The sequence below is a fragment of the Sciurus vulgaris genome (genome assembly GCF_902686455.1).
Source record: "Sciurus vulgaris genome assembly, chromosome: 11".
In the NCBI taxonomy this organism is placed as follows: domain Eukaryota; kingdom Metazoa; phylum Chordata; class Mammalia; order Rodentia; family Sciuridae; genus Sciurus; species Sciurus vulgaris.
In genome coordinates, this window is record NC_136472.1 from 57385176 (window position 1) to 57410721 (window position 25546).

The 25546-nt window shown below is 43.7% G+C and overlaps 1 protein-coding gene across 6 annotated transcripts in view; it reads right to left on the bottom strand.

Annotated features, from left to right (window-relative positions):
* INSC (INSC spindle orientation adaptor protein) overlaps nucleotides 1–25546 on the bottom strand; it is a 130682-nt gene that overhangs the window by 83014 nt on the left and 22122 nt on the right. For all 6 annotated transcript variants that reach the window (XM_079102790.1, XM_079102791.1, XM_079102792.1 and 3 more), the window contains exon 2: nucleotides 12191–12291. In XM_079102790.1, coding sequence (XP_078958916.1) covers nucleotides 12191–12291 — 101 coding nt within the window. The remainder of the gene's footprint in view (nucleotides 1–12190; nucleotides 12292–25546) is intronic.

Genomic DNA, 25546 nt, shown 5'->3' on the forward strand with positions numbered 1-25546 from the left:
TGTCAGCGGGGTCCACCCAGCCCATGTGACCCCCTATCATCCATCAGTAAGGCTCTCCCTGGGGGTTTTATAAAAACAACATCCAGATGAATTTAGAATGATTTAACCTCCATATGCAGGAAACTGTACAGTTTACTAAGCAGTTAGTTTAAGCATAATCATTTATGCAATAAGCTATATAAATTATTTATAGTGTGGTCAGGGTTTTAGCTTCCAAACCCTCTGCTCTCAGGCGTGGGTGAAGCCCAAGCCAAGCATGACTATGAGAAATGCAGCGACTTGATCAGGTTCAAATTTTCCAGTAACTTCACTGTTCTGCTTCTGATCCACTTCGGAATCCCACACTGAGCGGCATCAGCACGGGTCCTTGTGGGAAGGGACCGTGTTAGTGGCAGACAGCTCCCTCTCTCTGCATCCCACCAGGTTCTCATGTGCAGTGCGGAGTCTATGGCGCTCAGCAGCTCACACCATCCCTGCTTCCAGCTTGCGCTGCCCCGTCAGTGCAACGCCAGAAAGAGCGAAGGGGTTTTCTTTCCTTTAGTGGACTCTGCACCGTGCCTCCCTCATCTACGGATCATGCTGCCAGTGGCCTCTTTGCCTCTGTGTCTCTGTGTTCTCCCTCCCCTCCGTGCTCCAGGAATGAGCAGGAGAAGCTTCACATTGACGTTACTCAGAAATCCCCGATTGTGCTGCTCATCCCACCAACTTAAGGTTTGGTTTATATGTTCCAGTTCATTTCTCTTAATTAATCTGCTATGGATAACTTGGTAAGTGTGGAGCCTGCATTCCACACAACTCTGGCAAGGGGAAACTGGGCCACCAGGGCACTTGATGCTACTAACTGGGAGTAATTTGTGAAGGAAATTGTAAATTGTGACTTTGACACTACCATCGCTTTGTCACACTCATTTCTCCAGGCTGTGGCCTCTCAATTGAACCACTTAAACAAGTCTTTATTTTTAATCTAGCACAGTTCCAAGTGTGCCCTAAGAGAAACATTTATTAAGTACCTTCTGCATACCATGCACATGTGAAATACTGCATATACTATCTAACTCATATTCATAGAAATGCTATTTATTTTCCCCATTTCACAGACAAGGAAAACTGAGGCTCAGAGAAGTTCCCATAGTGAGTCAATGACAGTGCCAAGACATCAGTCCAGATCTTCCTGACACCAAAGCCTGGGCTTTCCCCACCCCACAGTCTGTCCAACATCGCCATGGGGTTCATTGCTATTTCCATTTCAGAAAGCCCAGGAGCCTGCCTCAGACTCCAGGTGGCTCTTTCCAGTCCAATGAGCCAATGTGTGCATCTGACAGCTGCCTCCTCTCTGATGACTCAGAGTCCCATCTTGTTAACTCTTGCATTCTAGAAGCTGATTGAGAGAAGACATTATTAACACTCCCTGGCCTGTCATTAACTCATGTACAGCCTATTTTATTTTTTAACTTCTGAAAAGGGTACATGTATGTACTGTCAGCATCCATATGAGAGTCAGCATGAAGAAGTCAGTAGCAAGAACACCTGATCAGGAACCACTACCTGCATCCCTCTCCCCCTCCCACCTCATGTGACACTTGCCCTCTCTGAGCCTCAGTTCCTTACTGGCTCATTTTCAACCACTGAACAGTCACCTGGGTTCTTCCAGTTCCTCTGCTATGAGTCCCAGCATCCCAGCCCTGCACAGGCTGGTCCCTCTCCCCAACCTCCTCTTCACCTTGCCAACTCCCACACATCCTTAAAGTCTTGGCCTAAAGGTCTCCTCTAAAGGAGACTTCTCTGGCTCCCAAATGGGTCCAGGTTCCACATGCCCCATGTGTCTTAGGTGCCCTGTCTCCCTACACACTAGTTTAACTCTATGGTTTAGCTGCTTGTAATGTCTGCTTTATCCACCAGGCTCTGTGAGGGGTCAGCCTGTGTCTGTCTTGTCCCACATACTGAGCCTCACACACTGAAGGTGCTCAGCATATAACTATGGAACTTATTTAAGCTTAAAAATCTTTCTAATGGGAATGACAATAACCTGTGAATTGCACATCAGTCTTATTGAGTTGTGGGAGTCAAGGGAGGAAAAATCCATAATCATTACAGAAACATTTATTGAGGGCAGGTCCTTTACCGATTATATGGACTTCTCATGTGTTATCTCATCAAGTGAGGAGATTACTCTTACAATCTCACTTTTACAGATGAGGAAACTGAGGCTTAGTGAAAGCAAATAACCCTAACACTACCCCTAACTCATCTGAGATTATAAGTGATTGTAAGTGGCTATCTCTGGCTCCCAAACCAGTTCATTGGACCTTCTTAAATGCTGCACTAAAACCACTTTGTGAAAGACTATGCTCTGTCTCCATATCTATTCTCACTGTCAGGTATAAACTATAAATAGTCATGATTTCTGCTATTCCTGTGTTCATGCACAGTCTCCAGCCTGATGTGTATTCTTAAATGGTTCAGATATGTATTTCCTGTTCTGTTCTTCTCTCTTCATTAAGGAGAAAGTTTTCATTTACCAAAGTGGAACATGCAAGAGAACTCACAGATCTGATGTGTCTGTGGCTGACCTGAGACCACTGCCTGGATACTATGACAGGCAGAGAAGACAATAGAAATCACCACTAGAGGTTTTTCGAGAGCTGGTCACTGCACCATCTGCAAGGCTTCAGAAAGCCCATCAGCTTCTGGTCCTCCCGCCATGGGGACCCTTCCCCCACAGGTCCTCGCTCCACCTCCCAGCCTCAGGCTCCAACCACAGATTCTGTGTCTCCACTTGTGAACTGACTTAAAGGACAGAAGATCCCTCACCTTGGGCTACACAGGCAGAGGCCAATGCAGAGGCCAGAAGTTTCCTGTCCTACTATTATAGTTTGGATCTGGAATGTTGCCCAAAACTCATGTGTTGAAGGCAATGCAGCGATGTCCAGAGGTGGGACTTTAAGAAAATTATTAGATCAGGAGGACTCTAACCTTATCAGTGGATTAATTCATTTGAGGGATTCATTAGATGATTGAAAGGACTATTAGAAGAAAATTGTAGGCAGGTGAGGCATGGCTGGAGGAAGCAGGTCACTGGGGATGTGTCCTTGGGGACTATATGTTATCCCCGTCCCTTCCTTCCTCCCCCTCTCTCTGCTTTCCAGCTGCCACGAGCTGAGTGACTTTCCTCCACTGTGCCCTTCTGCCACGATGTTCTGCCTCACCTCAATCCCAAAGCAATGAAGCAATGGAGCAAAACCTCTGAAACCATAAGCCAAAATAAATCTTTCCTCTTCTAAGTTGTTCTTGAGAGAATTTTTAGCCACAGTGATGAAAAACTGACTAACAGACCTACCAACTCCCACAGCCAAGATGCTCTGGGGCCAGGCTAGGGCCAGCTGTTTCCTGTAGGCCTGGTCTATACCAGCCCTGTTCTAGGAGCTAGGGCTACAAAGTTGAACAGGAAAAAAAAATCTCAGCCCTCACAGAACCCAGCCAAGACCCCAAGGAGGCCAGAAGGCACCAACAATTCAACTTGATAATAATTACAAAGGCAGTTAATGTGTTGAGTTCCAGTAAGAAACTAGACAGCGTTCTAAGCCCTCTGAATAAATTATCTTCTTTTATTTCACTCACAGGCCTGTGAGAGAAGTACAGTCATGACTCTATTTACAGATGAGGAAACTTCTGCCCAGAGAGTAAGTACATGGGCTAAGTACGTGGTGGACCCACATCACTCAAACCCAAGCCTCTGAAGTCCAGAGTCTCAGCTTTTGAAAATTAAACATTGCCTTGCCTTCAAGCAGCCATGAGCAGGACGGCCCAGGATCACAGAGGATGGATGCTGATTTCGCCTGGGAATATTTAAACAAAGGAAATGACATTTGCCCTGGTTCTTAGAGGAGAGGAATTGACCAGGATGACAACGGCAAGAGGACTTCTCCATAAAGGGGACACCATGTGCAAAGGCCTAGAGGCACACAAATAGGAATAGGGAAGGAAATTTTACTGGACTAAAGCATTGGGGACCAGTGAGGGAGTGACCAGAAGGTTCTGAAGAGAGACACAGGTCAACTAATCAAAGACCTTGAATGCCATGGTTATGAATTTGGGCTTAGTCCTGAAGGGAACTTGAAGCCACTGAAAACATTTTCAAGCAGGAAGTGAGATAATTGTGCCACAAGTCAGTAGAAAGAGGACCAGAAAAGGCCCCTGTCAGGAGTATGATGCACGGGAGGTGATGGTGATAAAACCAAAAGAATGAAAACAGAAGTCTAAGGCAGCGACATGGGAGGGGAAGAAGCAGGTGATCTGGGAGGGGGCGGGAGGATGGTGAGGGGAAAGAGAGGCAGGATCAGTTGACTCCTGGGTTTCTGGCCTGGGCAACTAAAGCTGTCCTTGCTCAAACAAGAAACACCTCCAGGGAGGAGCTAGTTTTCATTTGTTTGGTTTCAGACTGACAAGTGGAGAACAGCAGAAAAGGTGCCCGGGCCTTGCAGAAAAGTTCATTAAAGAGTCCCCAAGCTTTCCCAGGGAGGAGACCAGGGCTGATGAACCCCATGTGGCCTGCCACAGCCCATCTACTCCCAGGCTAGGTCACTGTGCCGCCACATAATGAGCTGCTCTTCTCAATTTTGCAGTCTAGAGACTATGGCTCATTAAGGTTTGGACTATGTTGGCACTGAACATCCCATAATTGCATGGCTTGCCTGACTCTCTGTCATTAGCTCTCTGGCTTCATCTCTCCTATTGGATTTGCTGACTGACCCAATATAAAAAGTCTGGTTAAACAGGTCAGCTCTGGTTCTGCAGTGGGGGCTCCTGATGTCCTTACCCTAGCCAACTCCCAGATTAACTGTCCTCAGCCATGAACTTTAAGATGCCATCTCACTATGCATGAAATCTTTCCTTTACAAGTACAAAAAACTGATCCTATTACTCATACAGAGGAAGAGGATTGAAAGCTGAGGTCAAGGCACATGGACTGGCAATGAGTCACATTCCCTTCATGGTGGGAAGCCACCAGTCAGAAACTGGAGGGTCTCTAGTCAAGAAGCCAGAGGGACCAGAGCCAGAACTGAGGTTTGAGTTCCTCATTGTCCATGGCAACCTGGAATCTGAACTTGATATTGTGAAGATTGCCCCTCTGCCTGCGGAGCAGGAAGGGCATCCCAGACAGTGAATAGAGCTCCCACATGTCCTACCCAGTTGCCGGAGATGCCTGCCCGCTCTGTCACCCCACTCAATGCTCTCTGACAGAAGGCCTTCCTGGACATCTGGAATGAGGTGACCAAGCCCCTCAATCTGGCTTTCTGGAGTCTGGCTGACTGCAAACACAAAGCCAGACACAACCACAATCATCTCCACACACTAGACTACTGGCCCGATGATTTTTGTTTTTTTTTTTTTTTTTAAGCTGGAATTAACCAGGGTGGATCTGCAGTCAGGGAAGGGAGAAACAAAGTCCTATTCCAGGAAATTGCAGTGTGAAAAAATGCACTCCCCCAAATATTTCCCCAGGACTGTTAAAAAGTCAGAGGAAATTAATTACCCACACAAAAAACAGGAAGGATTACCAATTATAGAATACCTGCTTCAGCCCTCAGAGCAGTTTGATGGCTGGAGACTGCCACACCCATTTTACAGATGTAGAAACTGAGGCTTACAGGCATTATATAACTTGTCTGAACCTCACTGTTAACAGTGATAGCAAAACCAAAATTGGTGAGTGGGTATTACTGGGCTGACTCCTTGACTTAGTTTTAATTGCTCACTGAACCCTCAAACCAATCCCTGAAGTTACCATAACTGGAACATGGTAGGGTAAGTGATTTGGCCACTCAGAGCCTTGTTCTTATCTCTTATGCTATGCTCTTGATGGTCTCGCGCAGTTTCACTGATATTCAAACCCTCGAATACAAAGCTGGAGCTGTTTTACTACGCAAGATTGCCCTTATGTGACGTGTTACTGCCTTTTAAAAGCTTGTCATTATTTAAAGCCTATTGTGTGCCTAGTCACCTTTCAAACCCTTGCCTAATTTTTTTCTGAGAGACAATTGGAGGCACATTGCTAAAATTCAGGGTGGAACTGCATGTGGCATGGCGTTTCATCATCACAGACCTCTGCTGAATTTGCTGCAGAAGGTCACCAGTGTAGGGAACTGGGGAGATCAGGTAAATGGTGACAAAGTGCAAGTGACCCTCACAGGGCTCTGACTTCCTTGGGGGTTTTTCCACTCCCTCACTGGCCTTGCCCTACCTCTGCCCTGGCCTCTTGGATGGTCCTCTTCATTCTCCAAAGCCCACCGCTGGAGAAAGCTCACTATGACTGAATCTTTAGATGCCAAAGGCAACAGTTTTCCCAGTGCAGCAGACCTATGCCTTGGCCTCTAGCTACTGGTACCAGTTCCTCATTCTCAGCTTATTCTGCTGGTCTGACATCCAGCTCTCCCCACAACTCTGGGGTCAATAGTTTGTGAACATCCATGGCTGCTCTCTTCTTGACTCACTTTTTCTTCTCACTTCAAATGGAGCTTTGAGAACCTTCAAAATCTGGAATTTGGATTTCTCTGCTTCACTCTTTTCTGCATGCTATGTGAAGTGAGTTCTTTATAAAGGAATGCTTTACTATACCAAAAACATTTGGAAATGGCCTTCAAAATCTACTTTGTGCACAGGGGAGATGCTAGAATATTGTTTACATGAGGGCAGGAACTTTTCCTGCACAAGGACATAATCACTCCACCTACAACAGCTCCTGACATGGGCACTAGGTAAATATTTACTAGTTAACAATTCAGTAAATGAACAATTGTGGGTAACTGTGCACATAGCATTTTGAAGTTAACAGAGAGGATTATGGAAGAACTAAGGGATGCTTAACCTGAATTAGGGTATCTTGGTAGGTTTCCCAGGCTGATCCTTATAGAGGGCCAAGTTCATCAGGAATTGGAAGAGGATAGCATGTCAGACAGAAGAAACACCATACCAAATGCAAATAAGTGGAGTTATGAAATGGTGTATTGGAAAGACAGCAAGTTACCAAGCTAGGCAGTAACATTGAAAATGAGAAGGTGGAGCCTGAAGCATATCAGGCACTGGAAATCCAGGACTTACCTGTATTATAGTTCATCAAAGCAAGGCCCAACCCCTCATAGAACACATCTCCTGGCCGTATCAAGGAACTTCCATGAAACCTAAATGGGAACACCCCCACATTCTAGAAGAACTTCCACACTGGTTTGCCTTGCAATTTCCATCCTAGCTAGAAGGCAAACGCTACGTCCCTTTGTGCATTTCATAGAAAGGAATGAGACTTTGCTTTTCAATGGGTTTGCTTTCCCAGCCCTGTGGCACTGAAGTGGGACATTTCTGCCAGAAAAGGGACAAGACCATCCGAAACTTGCTTATAGACTCCTAGACTGCTAAAGCTCTAAGGGTCCTTGGGGACTTTGGTCCATCCCCTCTTCCTCAGATGTAGAAACTAAGGCTCTGAGAGGGAAAGGATTGCCCAAGGACACCAGCAGGTTGGTGGGAGACTGGCCCTGGCTCCTACTCCATGCTCCCTGCTGCACTGTGCTCTCCTACCAGAGATTTGATGAGGAAATTATAGATTTTCTTTGTTCCAGTAAACTTATAAGTGAAGACTAAAAATATTTCTGAATTACTCTTCTTTAGAAGGAAAAAGAATGTCTCTCCAACCCGCTGACTCCTTCAAACAATTAAATCTTTGGCTCCCACTCCAAACAGTGGTTTTCTACCCCCACAAAACGTGAAAAGATTCTTGGAGACAGAAGAGTGTCTTGGAGAAAAGAACAAAATCCAAGCTATTTAATTTTTTTTTTTTTTGTTTTTTTGTTTTTTTGGTTTTTTTTGTTTTACTCACCTGAGACTCCCTAGCCAAGGGTTTGTCCTTCATTCATCAAACACTTACTAAACATTTATTCATTCAACAACCATTTGCTGAGCTCCTACTGTGTGCATGCTAAACAGAGCACAAAAATGAACCAGATACGAATTCAGTCCTCAGGCCCTCAAGACATTTGTCACCAATAGGGAAGAGGATATATGCATAAATCACAACTGGATCACCCAGGGCCTGGCTCAAAGTAAGCAGTCAGTCTAAAAACCAAATCTTATTCGAATGAATGAGCAGACGAGTATAATTGTTTCTCTATTACAGATCATTGTTGCAGGAAATTTCTGGAGGCTGGATGAGAGAATGAGCTTAAAAAACACAGCCCAGTGAAAGAAGGATTCCACAAAGGCAGGACAGACCTGAAGAGTATGTGACAGTTCCATTCCCCTCAGTTTCCTCATCTTAAAATGAAGAGATGGCATAGCTGAGCTCTGAGCAAACTTCCAGCAACAATATTCAATGCCTCTGTGATCCCAGTTCCCAGCACTGCATGGGAATTTAAATCCAACCTCTCTTCTTAAAAATAACTATTGAATCATTGTCCCTCTGCCTCATCAAGGTCATACTCTGTATTTCTGTGGATTTCTCTGGGGAAATGGAAGAAGGTAGAGAACTTAATTCTAGTTTTGATTGGCCTTTCTTTTGGCTTAAGCAACAGAAAAATGTCTAATTATCCCAGGGACAATTACAGTCTGCACATTTCACCACAGGCATAGAAAATGACCCAGCAGCAGAAAACCAGCCACAGATCAGGGGTGCACACATGTAAACCATTATCAACTTGAACACAGACTAGCTTGTGACGGCTTCCACTGGTTTCAGAAAGCTGGATTCATCCCCTGCAGGCCAGGGCAAACCCAGGAGGGGGCCCAACACTACCTGTAGCTGCATGCAGCCCCAAATCATCTCAAACACTAGGCTGAACAGAAACCACGTGAGAAAGCAAATCACTCACAATGAAAGGATGAATATGAAAGTCACACCTGCCACAAATCCAGACTTGATCAGGCCAAGAGAGAAATTACTAGTGGGAGGGCAAGTTTCATGAGGACTGGGACCATGACCAACCAGGTCACCAACACATCTTCAGCACACAACATCCTACAAGGTGTGTGACCTGCATTCAACAAATATATTGTAGAAAATTTTTGTTAAAAGGTAATAAGAAAATTATACAATTCTGCATTTTTAGAAGATGCGCAAATAAAAAGAAATCATTTCAAAATAAAAGGTAATGAATAAATGACTACCTGAATAAAAAAAATAAATGACATTTTTGTGTGATGCACCAAGAACAGTCTGCCGAGAGTATTTTTAAAGCCCTTGGGCAACTAACTTCACCTCTCCAAGTCTCAGTTTCCTTGTGGTGGAGACTTTGTGATGTCCTGCCCAGATTCCTCTTTACAGAAGGATTTTTGTCCCCATTGCTAGGAGCATCAGATGACACCCTTCCACTGTCCGCTCTCCAGATATTGGCTCAGAGCCAACTTGCCTAAGGTCACATCCCTCTTAGAGCTGCCCACTTGTTACAAGAGAAACTTTAGACAAAATAAATTTCACAGAGTTTATGTGAGCAAAGAACGACTCATGCATCAGGCAGCGCTCAGAAACAGAAGAGGTTCAGAGCAGCATGGGCAGCAAGCTTCTAGAGGCCAAACCCAGAAGTCATACAGGGAAAGTAACTAACTGGTTGGAATGGAAAGTCCCCAATTAGAGGGCAAGTGGTGGCTTCTGATTGGTAAAGTCTCTTGTTCGCTTTTTCCATTTAGGTTGGGCTTAAGTTTGCTTAACTTAAAGTGCTAAAGCAGCCCCAATCTACTGGTTTCTCAATTAAAAAAAAAAAATAACACACTCCAATGACAGAGTGAGGTAGGACCGAAGGGTCCTGACCATTGTGGCCAAGGAACAACTTCAATTCCAAATCTCCCCTGTGAGGACAGCTGAGATTGTCATCAAGCCAATACTGCTGCTCAGCTTCACGCTCCCCCAGCTCTGCTTCCTTCCCCTCCCATCCACAAGCGTTGGCTCACGTAAGGTGATCCCAATAACCATCCTGAACTCTGTACTCCACCTCAAAGTCTGCTTCCCAAAGAGCTGACCTTTGACTTCTTCATTTGCAAAATAAGTTTAACAATAATTACACACATAGGCCACAGCATGGGCTACGTGTAAAAGCACCTAAGCCATAGGAAGTACTGAAAATGTAGATCAACTTTGTTATGGGGGTTGGTCAAAGCCAGTCTCTTAGTTAATAATGGGGACCCCCATCTCTGCACTGGTGGGAATCCTCAGAAGAAAATGTTGAGATGCACTACCTTGATCTGTGGGTAAGAGAAATAATAAAAAGGTCTAGGAAAAGAGGCAGATGTCTGAACATGGTCCATGGGGACCCTGGCCTCCAACTTACCTCTCAGAAACCTTCCCATAAAGACAGTTAAAGAACTGGTCCTTCTGGACCCCTGAAGAAAAATGAGGGTCATGCTGCAATGGTGGAGGGCACAGTCCTGGGAGCAGGCAGATTGGTCCAGCATGCTGACACCATGGACACTGACCACCACTGTGGCTAGATCCAAGCAGCAGCACCATCTTACCCAGAGCTTACGGGAGAATCAGTTCCCCAGACATAACAGGGGCCCAGAAACAAGCAGCAAATGAAGACCAGTAAGGACAAAGCAGCTGGAGTCTCCTGTTGTCCAGGGAGCTCATCTGCAGCACTGTTCACTCTCCCCAACTCATCTCTGGGCCTCTAGTGAGATGCTGTGCCCTGAGCTCACTGTGTTCTCACTCCTAAAGGAGAGTGTTTGTTACTATTTGGAGTATGACCCTAGGAAGTAAGGATTGTGCACTAGGAAGCACTCTGAGGACCTAGAGAGCCCTGCCTTCCTATGTTCAAGCACTAACACAACTTTAAAGCAGCCATCACAGCCTCTGTGGTATACAAAATAAACCTTGTGCTCAGACAGGTTAAGCAGCAGCCCAAGGTGACAGAGCTGGTAAGAAGTACATCTGGGATATGAACCCAAGATGGATTCCAAGGCCTTTATGCTTTCAACCACTTAGGCCCACATTAATGACTCTGAGAATATGTTTTTTTTTTTTTCTTTTGTTTGTTAATTTGCTTCTAAATATGAAATTGTTTCAGGAGATTCAGAAGAAATTAGTATTGAGGACAACTGCATTCTGTCATAACGCCTCCCACGATCCCCTGCCAATTCACACGGGACCTCGATCCCTAGCCCAGGAAGCTGTTGCTCCCTGCCCTCTCCACTCTTCCAGGAGACTTCACCTACAACTGGCGCTATTTACTCTTAAGGGCCTCAATAACCAAAGGCCTCACTCATGTGTTCCAGAGGGTGCTAGATGATCCTGCACAACTTGATAGTATTTACTTATTAATTTATTTATTTGTTTTTGTACATTGAAGTGAACAATGACACTGCAAAATGAAATACAGTTTCAGTTCAACTGAAATTTAACACAACAGAAGGAAGTCAATTATCCTGCATTAATTATTTATTTGGGGACAATAGCTATGCCTTTATTCCTTACCAGAGAGGCTTCTGTATTTTGAAACAAAAGAAAAGAGGAGGTGGCCACTATTGTCTGACTACAATACAACATCCTATTGAACAAATTAACCCCTCTGACATCCTGTAAATACATATGAACCTGCTCTGTGAATGTGGTCCTTGAACGTTACCCCAGAACATGCATGACAAACAGGTTGATAGGCCCAGGGATTTTATTTCTCCCGGGCTCTGGGTAGACCCGGCAATGCTAAGTGGGGAACACACTAAAGGAAACACAACCCTCTATCTGCAGCACACAGTGCCCTACCAGGACTGTAAGGATGAAGAGACTAAACAAACTCCACGTGTTGCAGCCTTTGTTGCAGCCAGAACCCTTGGAGTTACGTTAGGATCTTTGTTACACAGGATCTTTGTTGCAAAATCAGGACAGCCTCAGGTAAACTGGATCAACATAGATCTGGCACCCTGGGCTTCTACCACTCATTCTGATTCATGCTTTGAAGATCATCTGGGTAAAATCTGCACCAGCTTCTCCACATGGACATTTCAGATGTGTGCAGAGACCCTGGTGGCCCTAAGTGTCTCTTTCTTCAGATTAAATATGCCCAAGCCCTTTTCCCTTCATCTGGGCTCCACTCTGCTCACGGCATGCGTCTGCTCCCTCTATCCATACTGCTCAACTCAGGGCAACAAGTACTTCTTAAGGACTAGCTCTATGCTCAATCTTCTCCTGGCCCTGAAAACTAGCTATAGGACTTACCGCTGCCCCGGAAGAGGAATGGAGTCCAGGTGGCGGCCCCCAGGTAATGCCATCATGTTGATCCCAATCTGCAGCAAGGCCTTCCCACAACCGTCAGGACCCTGAAAAGACATGGGCAGGATGGGTCATTGAGGGTCCCAAGTAAGGAGAAGTAATAACTTTCTCTTGGATCTGGTTGCAAGGAGCCAAGGCAGGTGTGAAGGAAAGATCTTCAGTCCTCCTCTTTTTTTCTTTTTTTTTTTCCAATATGAGTACTAGGGATGGAACCCAGTACTTGTGTATGCCAGCAAATATTCTACAACTGAGCTATGCCCCCAGTCTCCTTTTTATCTTATTTTGAGACAGAGTCTCACTAAGTTGTCCAAGCTGGCCTCATTGTGATCCTCCTGCCTCAGCCTCCTAGGATCCTCCTCAGCTAGGATTGCAGGTATGCACAACTATGCCCAGTGCCTCCTCTTTTTTAAATAAAAGTACACAATGTCTTCCTCACACAAGTAAGGCAAGACTCAGGTTTGATCTCAGTTACATTGTCAAACTTAACCTGACCCATTTTTATATGTACCAAATTATTGATACGAACAGGTCAACAAATATTGCAGAAAACATACCTGTACTAAAAATGTAGCCACAGTTTGATTCACATTTCATGGGCATCTTACGTTATTTGCTGAATCTGGCAACTCTACATGCTAATTCCTTAGGTATCTAGTACCCTAGCCCTGGGTAATCAGCTATGATTGCACTTGGCTATATTAGAAAAGATAGCTCTGTACTTGGCACTGTGGTTGCTGTTCCAAACTCATTTCACTTGAGATGATGTGATTTTTATCTGAAGTACCAGTGATTGGTCAGGAAGAGGCATGGGACTCAGCCACAAAGGAATCATTCCTAGGAAAGGTTTTCTTTCTCCTAACAGAGGACCACCAGGCAAGACGTCTCTCCTATTGGAGCTGAACAAGGAAACAAATCCACTCCATTCCTGCTAGAGGCTATCTTGCAATCATGAAAGAAACAACTGGAGAAAAGACCAGGTGTATAGAGAAAAAAGGCCTGGGCATGCATAAATAAATGAATAGAATAGAATAGAATAGAATAGAATAGAATAGAATAGAATAGAATAGAATAGAATAGAATAGAATAGAATAGAATAGATCTTTTTTAGAAGTGTCTGGTCCTTCATCATAGAGCCACTGAATCAACTAACCCTGCAGTCTGGCCCAGCTCCAGGCTTCCTGTTATCTAAGACATAAAAATTCTTGTTTCAGTCAGTCTGAGAGAGGGTTTTTGTTCTGTACAGCCAAAAGCATCCTAACAGACAGAAGTGAGCTGGGTTCTAGAGGCTTCTAGTGCCAGCACTGAGGATGTACTTGCTCACCTGGGCCTCCCAGGTGGCACCACAACAACAGCACCCTCCTTCCTCATAAGACTAACTGGTTGGTCTCTGCCTGCCTCACCTTATCCCTTCTCCACTCCTGGAGGACCTTTCTCTATACTCCCTCTCCTATCATCTTCTCCCTTTCTGCCAATTTATCTAAGCCAGTAAATAAACCCTCCCAGAAAATGTAGAATCTGTCCCCTGCAACTGGATAAGTCAGTGATTAGAAGTGACCCCTATGAGAAGAGGAAGGGGAAAGAAGACTTTAATTAATAGGGATGTGACTTGACTCAAAGGCCCCTCTTGATGATGCTGGGAACAAAGAATCAAATGGTCAGTCTGCAAAGTATGGAGAGACAAGAGTGCAGAATGAACTGGGGTCTTGGATAATTCCAGAGATTCATTCTCTATTGCCTGCTTCTTAGACTGTGGGCCCTGTTTGAGGGTGAGCCTCCTCCAGGGCAGTGACTGTGTGTATTCCTGGCTCTGAACCAAGGGCTGGCACTTGGTCTGTGCTTTACCTGTCTGCTGAAGAACTAGTGGAATCTATTTTAATACATTTATGCTTCACTCTGTTGATCTATAACTAAGGATAATAATATATATTTTTGGAACTATTATAATGATGACATGAGATAAAGAATATGGAAGTCTTAGGTCAGAGTAAGAACTAAATAAGTGGTAGCTTGCTGTTGTTATTATTATTCCCTGAGAGTCTGCTGTGTGCTCAGTCCTGTGGTCAGCTAAGCGGAGCGAGATGCAGAAAATGAGATAACAGGAAATAAAGCACTTGGCACAGTGACAGTCTTCAATGAGTACCTGTGACCACATGTTATCACCATTGTTATTTCTACCATTGTTATCATTACTGAGAAAGTATTATTTGGAACCAAGGTAGCTAGTAGTCAGAAAAGGATGGCACCAAATAAAAAGCTAAATACAACAAGATGAGGCATTTGCTCCCTTTTGGATAGGTGTAACTGAAATCCAATAAAAAGAAAATGCCAGCTTCTCAGGGTAAAAGCTAAGATTGAATTAGATGGTAGTAAGTGGGCAGCCTCAATTTACTTCCATCTTCATCATGGAATAGAAAAGAGACAAAGTAAAAATGTCAAAGAGGGAATTAAAGCCTATGGTGGGTGAAGAGATGTGGGAGACAGTGGGGAGGCTCCAAGACCCTTTGAAGTGTGAAGCAACAGGATTCTGTAGGATAAAATAAAGCATACCACAGAACTGGAGGAACCCCTGGATCAGATTCAAATTGTATCTGAGGGGCTCTGAGGGAGAACAGTTGTCATGAGCAGAAGTCTAGGTACAGGGAAGTGTTCTGAGCTTCTAAGAAGAAGATTCCAGAAACATGGCTTGGTGACCACAAAATCCTAGAGTTGATTCCTGATCCCTGATCTGTGACCCTTCAAAAAGGGGCAATGAGCATTTCATTCACAGTGCTGCAGGTGGAACCTCTGGCTAAAGCATATCTCGCTCAGTGTAGGACTGGTCACAGGACCCTGTGAGTCAAGAGCTGAGATTGAGACGATCAGTTCTCAAGGGAACCACTGTTCACATTCAGTGGGAATGAGGAACAAGTGAGTGAGAACATCTGGAAGGTCAGACAGCAAATGCCAGGAATTCAGCACAGGTGATGTCTATAAGCACCTATAACGGTACAAATAGCTAACATTCGTGGAGCATAATTCTAAATAAACTTGGGAGCGTGGTAGATTCCTATCCTGACTCTGCACCTGATTAGTGCATGACCATTTCTCTGTGGTTCCCTCGATTATAAGTGGTTCCCTCAGTTATACCTATCTCCCTGGAGCTTCGTAAATGAGAGTACTCCCAAAGGTCCCCGATGTTGAGCTTGCCTCATGATTGCCTCAAAAGGGAGTGTCCTTACTCTTGGAAAGGAGTGTTGAGAAGTATATGTCAGAGCAGATAGGTTAAAAAAAATACATAAGTAAGAATGAACAAGGAAGAGGAAACCCCTCCAACACTTCTCCAGAAGCCCTTCCTAATTCACTGAAAATTCCACCATGGACCCTGCAGCCTTGTTTCTTCAGGGATCTGGGCTGTGTCTTCCTCACCCAAGAATAGTTGGTTTGCAAGAAGAACTTGAGTGTTTCTGATTTAATCCAATAGCTGCTGCAACAACAGCTCCATTTGGACAGCTCATTTCTGCTCCCACCTCCCATTAGAGGCAAGCCCTTGCTCACCGCCATTTAGTTAATGAAACTGACTTTGTGCAGGAAATGGAGGCTATTTACAGTAAATTATTCACTTAGAACCAGGAATAAGGTGGGGCAGCCATTGTCTAATGGGCCAATTGGGGTACAGCTCAAGGCACAGTTGTCAACACTAGAGGGACAGGTAATACTATGGAAAGTAGTCAGCTCCAGCAGCAGCACCAGGCTAGGTACAGGGAGGAGGCAACTGGAGTAGAGCGGAGTGGGAGAGGACCACACAGACCTGGCTCCAAATCCTCTTTCTCCATGACTTCCGAATGTTCAAGAGCAAGAAGCAGCAGAGCTGTCTTGTCATCCCATCATTATAAATCACTCCACTTATAGACCTGAAAAGGTCCTTAGAGAGCACCGCCTCTCTGGGGAACAAATGGGGACTTTTCCAATGTCCTGATATGTTTCCCTCCTGGAACATGGAGAAAAATAGACTCCACCTTATAAGAATTTGTGGGTATGAACACAATTCATATGTAAACATCTTTCTTTCAGGTCCCCTAGCAGATGAACCCACTTCTGCATTTGAGAAATACCCCTATCCTTGTGAGTCTTAGTGAAGGGAAAATTTGTCTCCCAATATAAAAAAAAAAAAAAAAACCAGACACTGGTTTCCCAGCATTCTTTGCAGCAGGAATATAATACGGGACACCAACCAGGCCCACAAAGCACGTAGTTTTCACCAGTCAGGCACACAGGGCTTGGGACTTGACACTGGCAGATTTCTTTCTGGGGACTATGGTGGCTGCAAGAGAATCAAGTTCCCCTGTACCTAACATACAGACTACATTTGGGGATGTCCCGGCAATGTATGATTTCCCACCCCCCAATTTCCCCAGTTTATAAAAAATGCACATGATATAAATCCAAATAGCTAGATTCTGTATGTCTAGGCCTTAGAATCATCCCAGACAACTTGCCCTCACTCTCCATGTTTCTCCTTCTCCATTGCCACCTCCCTGGCCAAAGGCACTGTCATCTCTCACTTGGACTTCTGCAAGAGCCTCCTGATGTTCTCCCTTCATCATTCACCCTTTCTAGACATGATCCACTCTCCACTGTTCTCCATTCAACCACCAGAGTGATCAGAAACCTAAATATAATTTCATCACCCAACTGTTCCAGATAAAGACCACACCTCCTGCATGACCTGCCTGGCTCACTCTGTCTGTCTTCTGCCTACCTCTCTAGCCTCTCTCCTTGTCATTCTCAGTCCTCTGACACTCTGCTATTGTTCGTCTTGTTAGCTGGCCATTTGTTTCCTTGCCAAGCACCTTCACAGTGGCCCTTCCTCCATCGAAACTTCCCCTCCTTCTCCCCTCACCCAATTATCCCAGTATCCTTCAGAAATCTGTACAAAGCCACCTCCTCAGGGCAGCCTTCCTTGCCCCCTAGACTCAGTCAAGTCCTTCATTATAAGCTTCCCAAGCCCCCTCAGTATTTCTGCTCCATAGAACTGATCACAATTGTAATTAGATACTTAACTGTGACATTAGTAGCTCAACATTTGTCTCCCCTGCAGGTCCTGGGGTAGGACTAGAGGCCTGCCTGGCTCACTGCTACAACCCCATACCTGACATAGCATCTGGTGCATAATAATCAATAAATACTTGTGGAATAATGGGACGAGTACTTGTCAAAGTAATCTCATCTTCCTCACAGATAAATTAAAGAAAATGGCAACTATCTCACATGCTGTTTTGAGTATTCAGTGAGATGATTAATGGGAGAGTCTTTTGTATGCCATAGACACCATATTGGTGTCTGTATTCTTACATCCTGAGGCAAAGCCATCTGCACCTCTTGAGTTCTTACAGTCCTCACTGTCTAGTCGCACCAAACCTTCCTCTCCATCTACAGTGCTGTGTTCATCAGGCTCTCCAGGAAGGGTGACGAACCAATGTGCAGTTACAACACTACATGAAAACTTCAATGACAGGTAATCAAGGGAATGTGAAGAGGGGTTCAGAGGGCTTCTAAGCAGTAACAGGTGAAAAAGGAATTGGGGAGCAGGTATCATGGAAAATTTCTTGGAGCATGACCCCTACACTGAAACTTCAAAGAAGAATGTAGAAAAAAGCAGAGGAAGGACAAGGGCTAAAAGGAAGATCAGGCCGAGCAGGAAGAGAAGCGTGTAGAAGGCACAGAATTGTGAGCATGGTAAGATCAGGGAATTGCAAGTGTTCCTGGAAGGCCAGAGCACTCTGGGTTGGTGGTGGTGTTTAGAGGATATTATTCCAGTGGCTTGGGAATGCAGAAAAAGGAGTGGTCACTTTCAGCAGGGGGAGGAGGAGAGACACTAGAGGCAGTGACATCTGAGCTGGTCTTCCAATGCATGTCAAGTGAAGATGAGACAAAGGCATTCAGGGTCAATGGGACAGTATGAGCCACGACAAGGAGTTCAGAAATTGCAGCAAGCATTCTGGGTCCCAGATCGCTCTCAGAAGACTGGAGGGAAGTTTCTCTCTAGCCCTGAGTATAAACAGAAGTAACTCTTTAGTCGATCTCCTGTGGGTGATAGGAAGCCATTGAAGGTGTTTGGACTGAAGAATGAAATGATGAGAGTGGAATTTTAGCTCACATGGAGTGGATAGACTCCAGAGAGTGAGGCCACATTGTAGAAGCAGGTGCAAGATTCCAGTGGGAGCAGAAAGCCCTGAGGAAGGAGAGGTGAAGACATGGGGGTGGAAAGCGGGGCTGCAGAGAGCTTTGGTAGGCAATGCATGGGCCTTACTCCACACTCCATTCATGCAAGGGTGGCAGTAGTGCCTGAGATCTCCCAATATTGCTAGCTGGGTGGCTGGCATCTTGCAGCAACCAGATACATTGTGAACTCTCATTCCCAGGGGAAACACAATAACCTAAGCAAGCTGCCACCCAGCCCCACTGAATGGACAAAGCCTCATGAAATATAGAGAGTTCTGGCTCCCTGGAGGAAGCCTCAATGGCCCCTCACATCTGTCAGGCAACAGAGCCCAGCTAGCAGGCAGAACAGACCTCGCAGGGACTCGCAAAGCCAGATCTTAACTCCTCCAGGCCATGTAGTCCCTTGCTGAACAGTTCAGAACAATTCCAGCAAAGCACAGACACGGTGTCATGCTTCCGCCTGATTACCTAGACATTTCTACTCTCTAGGTCTCACCTAGAAGGCAATAGGCTCTCATCTACACAAATACATCTGTGAATTTGACAGGGTAAGACTACGGCCCCAGGGAAAATCCAGACAGCCTTCTTGGAGGAGCTCACATCATACACTTAGAGCATTATAACCCCCTACCTCCTGGGGTTGTTTTAAGGATTAGATGGAAAACATTTAAAATTGTTGTTGCTGCTATTATTACAGGGGGCAATTTCCAAGGCCCCTGCAAATTATAATGCTTGCCCCTGGGCTTGTTCAGATGAGGAAACGGCAGCACACAGAAGTTAACAGGGACAGATGAGAGACACAAAGAAGAAGTTCTTCAAAGGTAAGAACTGCCCAAGGTCACACAAGCAAGCCAAGCCACACCTGGGACAAGCACACAGTTTTTTCCATAAATGTCCTCCTCATCCCCTGGGAAATCTTAAATAGGGTTTGCCTGGTAGGCACCTAGGGAGACTGACCAGGACCTCAGAGTGGTTTACCATGAAAGATCAATGGAGCCTCAGTTCCCAACTGTAAAACAGAATTACTGTGCTTGCTTTTTCTCTTTAGTGGTGCTTATCAAGTCGAGGGAAGTAGAGTGTGGACAAGCAAATTCAAAGGTCCTGGTTAGATACAGCTCAGCCTGGAATGAGATAGGCAGGTTGACTCAAAGGTGCTATGAGTCCCCAGAGGTCGGAAAGAAGCCCAGGGTCAAGCTCTCCACACTGAGGCCCACATGTTCCAGTACCACTCATCTTCTAAATGACTCGTACTCATCCAAGAAAACTACCCGACAACCTCTTTTGAAGGTCACACATGGCAGTCTCAGGAGAAAGCTCATACTCCCAAAATCAGGAAAACCATGGCTTCCCCAACAGTGTCTCAGGATACACATCTGGGGCTCTGACTGCCCAGCTTCCCATTAAGGGAGCTCCAAGCCCTGAGCTGCACAGGAAGATGCACTTACTGCCCTTCTGTGAGCTAGCCCTGAGCTGAGGATTTTCTACAGGTCAAAAGTGAGAAGCCAATGCCTGGACCTCCAAGAACTTAGGTGGAATGTAGCCCCCAAAGGGTCTTGGCTGGGCCTTTGAGTCGCCCCTTATCCAGAAATTCATTGGTCAATAATATAGATTCAGAGGTCAGACTGCCCAGGTTCAACTCAATCAGGTATTAGTGGTGTGACCTTGGACATTAATTTTATTTATCTGTAAAATGGGACATAAAATAAGGATAAAATGAGAATTCTGTGCACATCACATCACGCTACACAGTGATTGACATAAAGATTGACTTCTTTTTTCTTTTCTGTGAAGAAACACCTAGAGATAGGGAGGCAGCCAGGTAGAGGCCATTCTGACAACTCCTGAACTCCCACTATTCAACTGCTTTTCCCTCCTTCACTTTTTCATTATCTCTTCTTACTTTCTAACTTCCCCTGATGTAAATGTTCACCAACTACTTGAATATTTCCTAGCTCCCATTTGCAAGAGCAAGAGACCTCTCCCACTGGGCCCAGGTCCCATGGTGCTAAAATTAACAATCAGTATACTTTAAGTTAATGACTTACTGGTTGTGACTGCCACGAATAGACATAACTCTCAGATAAAGGCCATTAGAGAAAATTGAATAGCTCCAATGCAGTGAAATTTTGGATGCATCCTATTTCATAAATCATACTCAGAGGTCACCCTGGACAAGCTATTTCCCTCCCTGAGTCATGATGAGGGCCCAGGTTGAAGTGGGTCTGTATACCCTTGGGAAGAAGGATGTAGGAGGGCAAATTGTACAACCTCTAAGGGTTTCATGAAATTTTCTCTTACTTCTAAAGCCATGAGCAGATGAAAGTGCTACATCAACAATCATGATAATCCAATCCTCTCTGGTTTTATTTTCTCTCCACATCCTCCAAACTGGTGCTTGCTCAAAAACATTGGGAAGGTAACATGTTAAGGTCATGGAAATCTATGAACCAATCCCAGTTCTGTCTCTTACTAGGCCTTTCTGACTTTCAACTTCATCACCTGTAAAACAAACAGAACCTGTTCTCAGTGTTACTAGAATTCCCTAAGATCATATAGCCTACATGATACTTCAGGGCAAGTTAATTGATAGTATGAGAAGATATTTTGACCCAGAAAACTCGTGAATGTTGCTATATAGAAATTTTTATGATATCCATCTTCGTGCCTAATGAGAGATTCATTTCCTATCTGAACTTCAGGTCCAGAGAGCTGCTCCCCACAAGAGGATTAAAAAGAAGAATATATTAAATATATTGGAAAGACACAAAGCTGCCCAGGGAAGAGATTTGATCAAAACCCAATACATAGATATTGCTATGGCTTAAATGTTTGCATCTCCCCTAGAATTCACAGGATGAAAACTAATCCCCTGTTTGATAGTGTTGGGGGGATAGGGCCTTTAAGAGATAATTAAGTATGAGAAAAGAGCCCCTGTGAATGGATTAATACCTTATAATAAGTGTTCACCAAAGTGGATTGTGGATTCAGTCTCCTACCCTTTTCACTTCTGCCATGCGAGAATCCAACCTTCCTCCCCTCTGTAGGATACAGCATGGGGCATCTTCTTGAAGAAAAAGGGCCTCCCCAGACACCAGAACTTCTGGCTCCTTGATAGTAGACTTCCAAGCCTCCAGAACTGTGAGCCAATAAATTTCTGTTCATTATAAATTACTGAGTCTACAGCATATTGTTATAGCAGCACAAAACAGAAAAAGACAGGGAACATGTTTTGAATAAGTACAGACAAAAACACTGAGATATTTTCTGTGATTAGCAACACTGACCCTGAAGAAACAATTAATGTGTGGGTTCACATCTTCTGTGACCACAATATTATAGGACATTCGAATGAGAATACAAACTGAACTAGAACCTTGACTCAGCCACAATGGTGAGGGGTTCTCACCAGCTCATTAGTGAAAGGAACCAAAGACAGATCTTAACCCATCTAGGGCCACTGTATATAAACAGAATTACACAGAACGTGAGCACAACACAATCATTCTCAACAAATCCTGTTATTACATCCTTAATGTTGAAGGAGAGAAGTGTCAGTACATAGCCACATAGTCTATATCCGACTATTTCATTTAACTCTTTGGGGCAGAATGGATAAAACAAAAAGCATCCCATTCACAGAATTTTGTCTTTTCAAGATTCATTTATGTCTAGTATGCCATATGTCACAGGAACATCTGAACTGTGCCTTCCACAGTATCTAGCACAGAGTAGTGCCTCCCCTGTGGAATGTTCCAAGGCCTTCAAAAGCATCTTGCACTTCTATAATTCTATTTATTGGTCCTGACACACAACACATCCAGACTGAAACCCTTAATTCTCTTTTTCTGTCTACAGTTAAGACCAATGCTTCAGAGAGGCCTGTATGCACAGACTAATGTATACTATTTTCCCCCTCCAGGAAGGAAGGACAAAACAGTGAGGTCTTGAAGGGTTTCAGATCATATTGTAACAGAAGCTGTACTTTCCTGGTGCTCCCTCTCTCTTCTGCTTTCTGCCTATGGAGTGATACCAAAATGGCCTGAAAGCCACAATAGGAAAAAGTGAAAAGATGAAAGAAGATGCATCTTGAATCACAGCTTGGAAGAGAGCCACCCAATAGGCATCAGTCTGTGGAGTAAGCAAGAATACACCCAATGTGGTAAGCCACTAATAGGCTGGGGGTTGTTTGCTGCACCTAGTCTAAATTAACCTAATTGTAAGAATTAAAGTAAATGCAAAATTTAAGGCACTCATGAGTGTGCTAGACACATGGAAGTTGCTCTCCAAATATAGGTTCCTTTTCTTCTCTGCCTCAGTCTTGAAGGTCATGGTGGGATATACTGTTTTTTTAGACCATTGGCCTCCTAGACACTGACTCCAGCTCACCCAAAACAGCCAGTGTCCAAAAGTTGGTAGAGCAAGAGTGGGCTGGAATGAATACCTATAAACATTGAACGTTTTATCAGTTCTGAGACTAAGAATCTGCTTTTTGATGCTGCCTTCTCTGCTCATGTGCATAATAACTAAAACTTACTCTAATCATGTCACTCAAAGATGCATTTTCTTTCAAAATTTAACATCTGAAATTGGGATTATGTTTCAGTTGATGGCATTTTGGCACTGTATCATAGTTTATAGAAACCATATTTTCTTTATTTTTTAATGAACAGGGCATCTTACAACAAATGGCATCTAAATTCAATGAAGTATGGTATTAGGCACTTTTAAATATATGCCAATGAACTCTTATAAAGTGTTTCACATAAATAAATTCATTTATTTGTGGAAAAGTCCAAAAGAATAAGTACTACTATTATCCCCATTTTAAAGATGTGGAAACAGAGGTCCAGAGAGGTTCATTAATTTGGTCCAATGTACCACTAGTTTAGCAAAGCCTCCACCTCTCTTTAGGGTCCTCCGCACCATGTCAAAAGTTTTCAGCACCTAAGTTTTAGTTAACAATCAAGCCACCTTCTTACAGAGAAACTCAGGTGGGACTTTTATTTCCAGCAATATGGTAGAGCAGATAATCTGAAATACTTCTCCATGAACAACTTTAAAGGATGGATAAAAAGTTTTTTTATTATTATTTTTAAAATATATCATGGAGCTGGCAATAATGTAATAAATCTGGAGAGGCTGAAAGCAAAGCAGGGCCAGGCAGATTTCCCTGTGAGAATAGTGGCTGAAAACTGCATTCCCTCAACTTCTGTCTCTTGTGTATACAGGAAAATTCTAGATGAAGCCCAGGGACTTCCCAAAGGCAAGAATTAGGTAGGGGTCAACAAAACCAGAAATTCAGTGTAAGGTAAATGAGAAATAAGCCTTCTGTACCCAAGGAGTTAGCAAGCAAAGCTGAGAATCAATCTCCATAATAAGACCTTCATATAGGCTGTGACTTGAATTTACATTATCAGGGTAGGAGGAGTCTCAATTGACGAATTTATTTTCAAGAAATGAAAGAGTCTTGGAAACATTTTCAAGGAACAAAAGCTATAAATAGAGTTGAGCCAAGTCGAACTTCCAATAAAGTAGAACTTCTATAAATTCTAAAGTAGAACTTCTATAAATTAAAATACAATAATTAAAAAAGAAAAATTCATTGGACAGATTAATCACGGCTTAAAGATGGGTTGCTATATTAAAAGATAGAAGAAAAGAAATTATCCAAAATGCAGCCCAGAGAGACAAAAAGAAAATGAGAGAACAAAAGCTAAAGCTAAGGAATATAGAGATGTAGTTCAACAAGCATGTCATCATATTTCCAAAGAAAGATAAGATGACATTCAAACAAAACACTTTTCCAATCCAGAAGTCACAAGGAATCCCAAGCAAGATAAATATAAAAGATATATCAATCCTAGACAATTCATAGCACTACAGAGCACCAAAGACATAGAAGACTTTGAAAGCACCCAAAGGAGTAAGGAAAAGAAACTGACAGGTGATCACAGCTGCACAGCCATGGTGATATTGGACAGATGACAGGAAAATGCCTGGTTGCAGAAAATGATTGTCCTAAATTTCTATATCCAGAGCAATTCTCTTTTAAGAATACAGCTGAAGTAAAGCATTTTCAGAAGAGCAAAAATCTCACACTCAAGAAAATTCTGAAGGTTTTGCTTCAGCTAAATGAATATGGTATTAGGTGGAATGTTCCAAACACAGGGAAGAAAGATGTGCAAACTGGCTTAAGACCATGTGGATAAATCCAAACTTTGATGACATGAAACAATTCTAATACCTCATTTGTGAGGTAAGTGGAGGAAGACAAGTCAAAAATATTACACATAAATTTAGACAAGGATGACCGAAGTAAGTTGAAGTACTCTAATCTTCTTGTTTTCACAGAAGAAGAAAATAGAGATGTAAATTAACTTTAAGCTTGTTAATGTTATCATATCTGGGGTAATTAGCTAAAAGCTAATAGACATAGAGAAAGAAATATTTCCCTCAAAATATGTAAGGAAGAAAAAAGTAAATAAGCAATAAAGGAAAAAAATAATCCAAGAGAAGAAACACAGTGTGAAGAGGAAGTATCCATGTATGATAGTACTCATAATAAGGGGACATGTGGCCAGTTACAAAGTTTATCAAGGTTGAATTATAGAGAGGGGGAGATGGAAAGGGAGGAGAGAGAGGGAGATATGATCCATGGATCCATTGATCAAGCTGGCTACAAGAAATATCCCTGAAACAAAAAGATCCAAAACAGTTTAAAGTTAGTTTACAGAAGTGCAGAAGCTAGGCCAGAAAAGAAGGGGGGGACCAGGTAGGGGGAGCCCATGAAAACAGAAAGAAGATCAATAGAGCAGAGAAAGGAGATTGAAGAAGGACAGGAAAAGAGAGGAATAGTGGAGTTAAATAATCCCAACTGTTCTATGTTATGTACACATGTGAAAACACCACAGTGAATTTCACCTGTGTGTCTATCTATGAAGCACTAATCATTTTTTTAAACTATGAATAAATAGAAGGAAGACCAGTAGAGTAGAGGGAGGGGAACAGAAGGAGGGAGGTAGGGAGGGTGCAGGGAAGTGCCAGGCACTGGAGGGGAACAAATTCTATCCCAGGCTTGTAGGGTTATGTCAAACGAGCCCC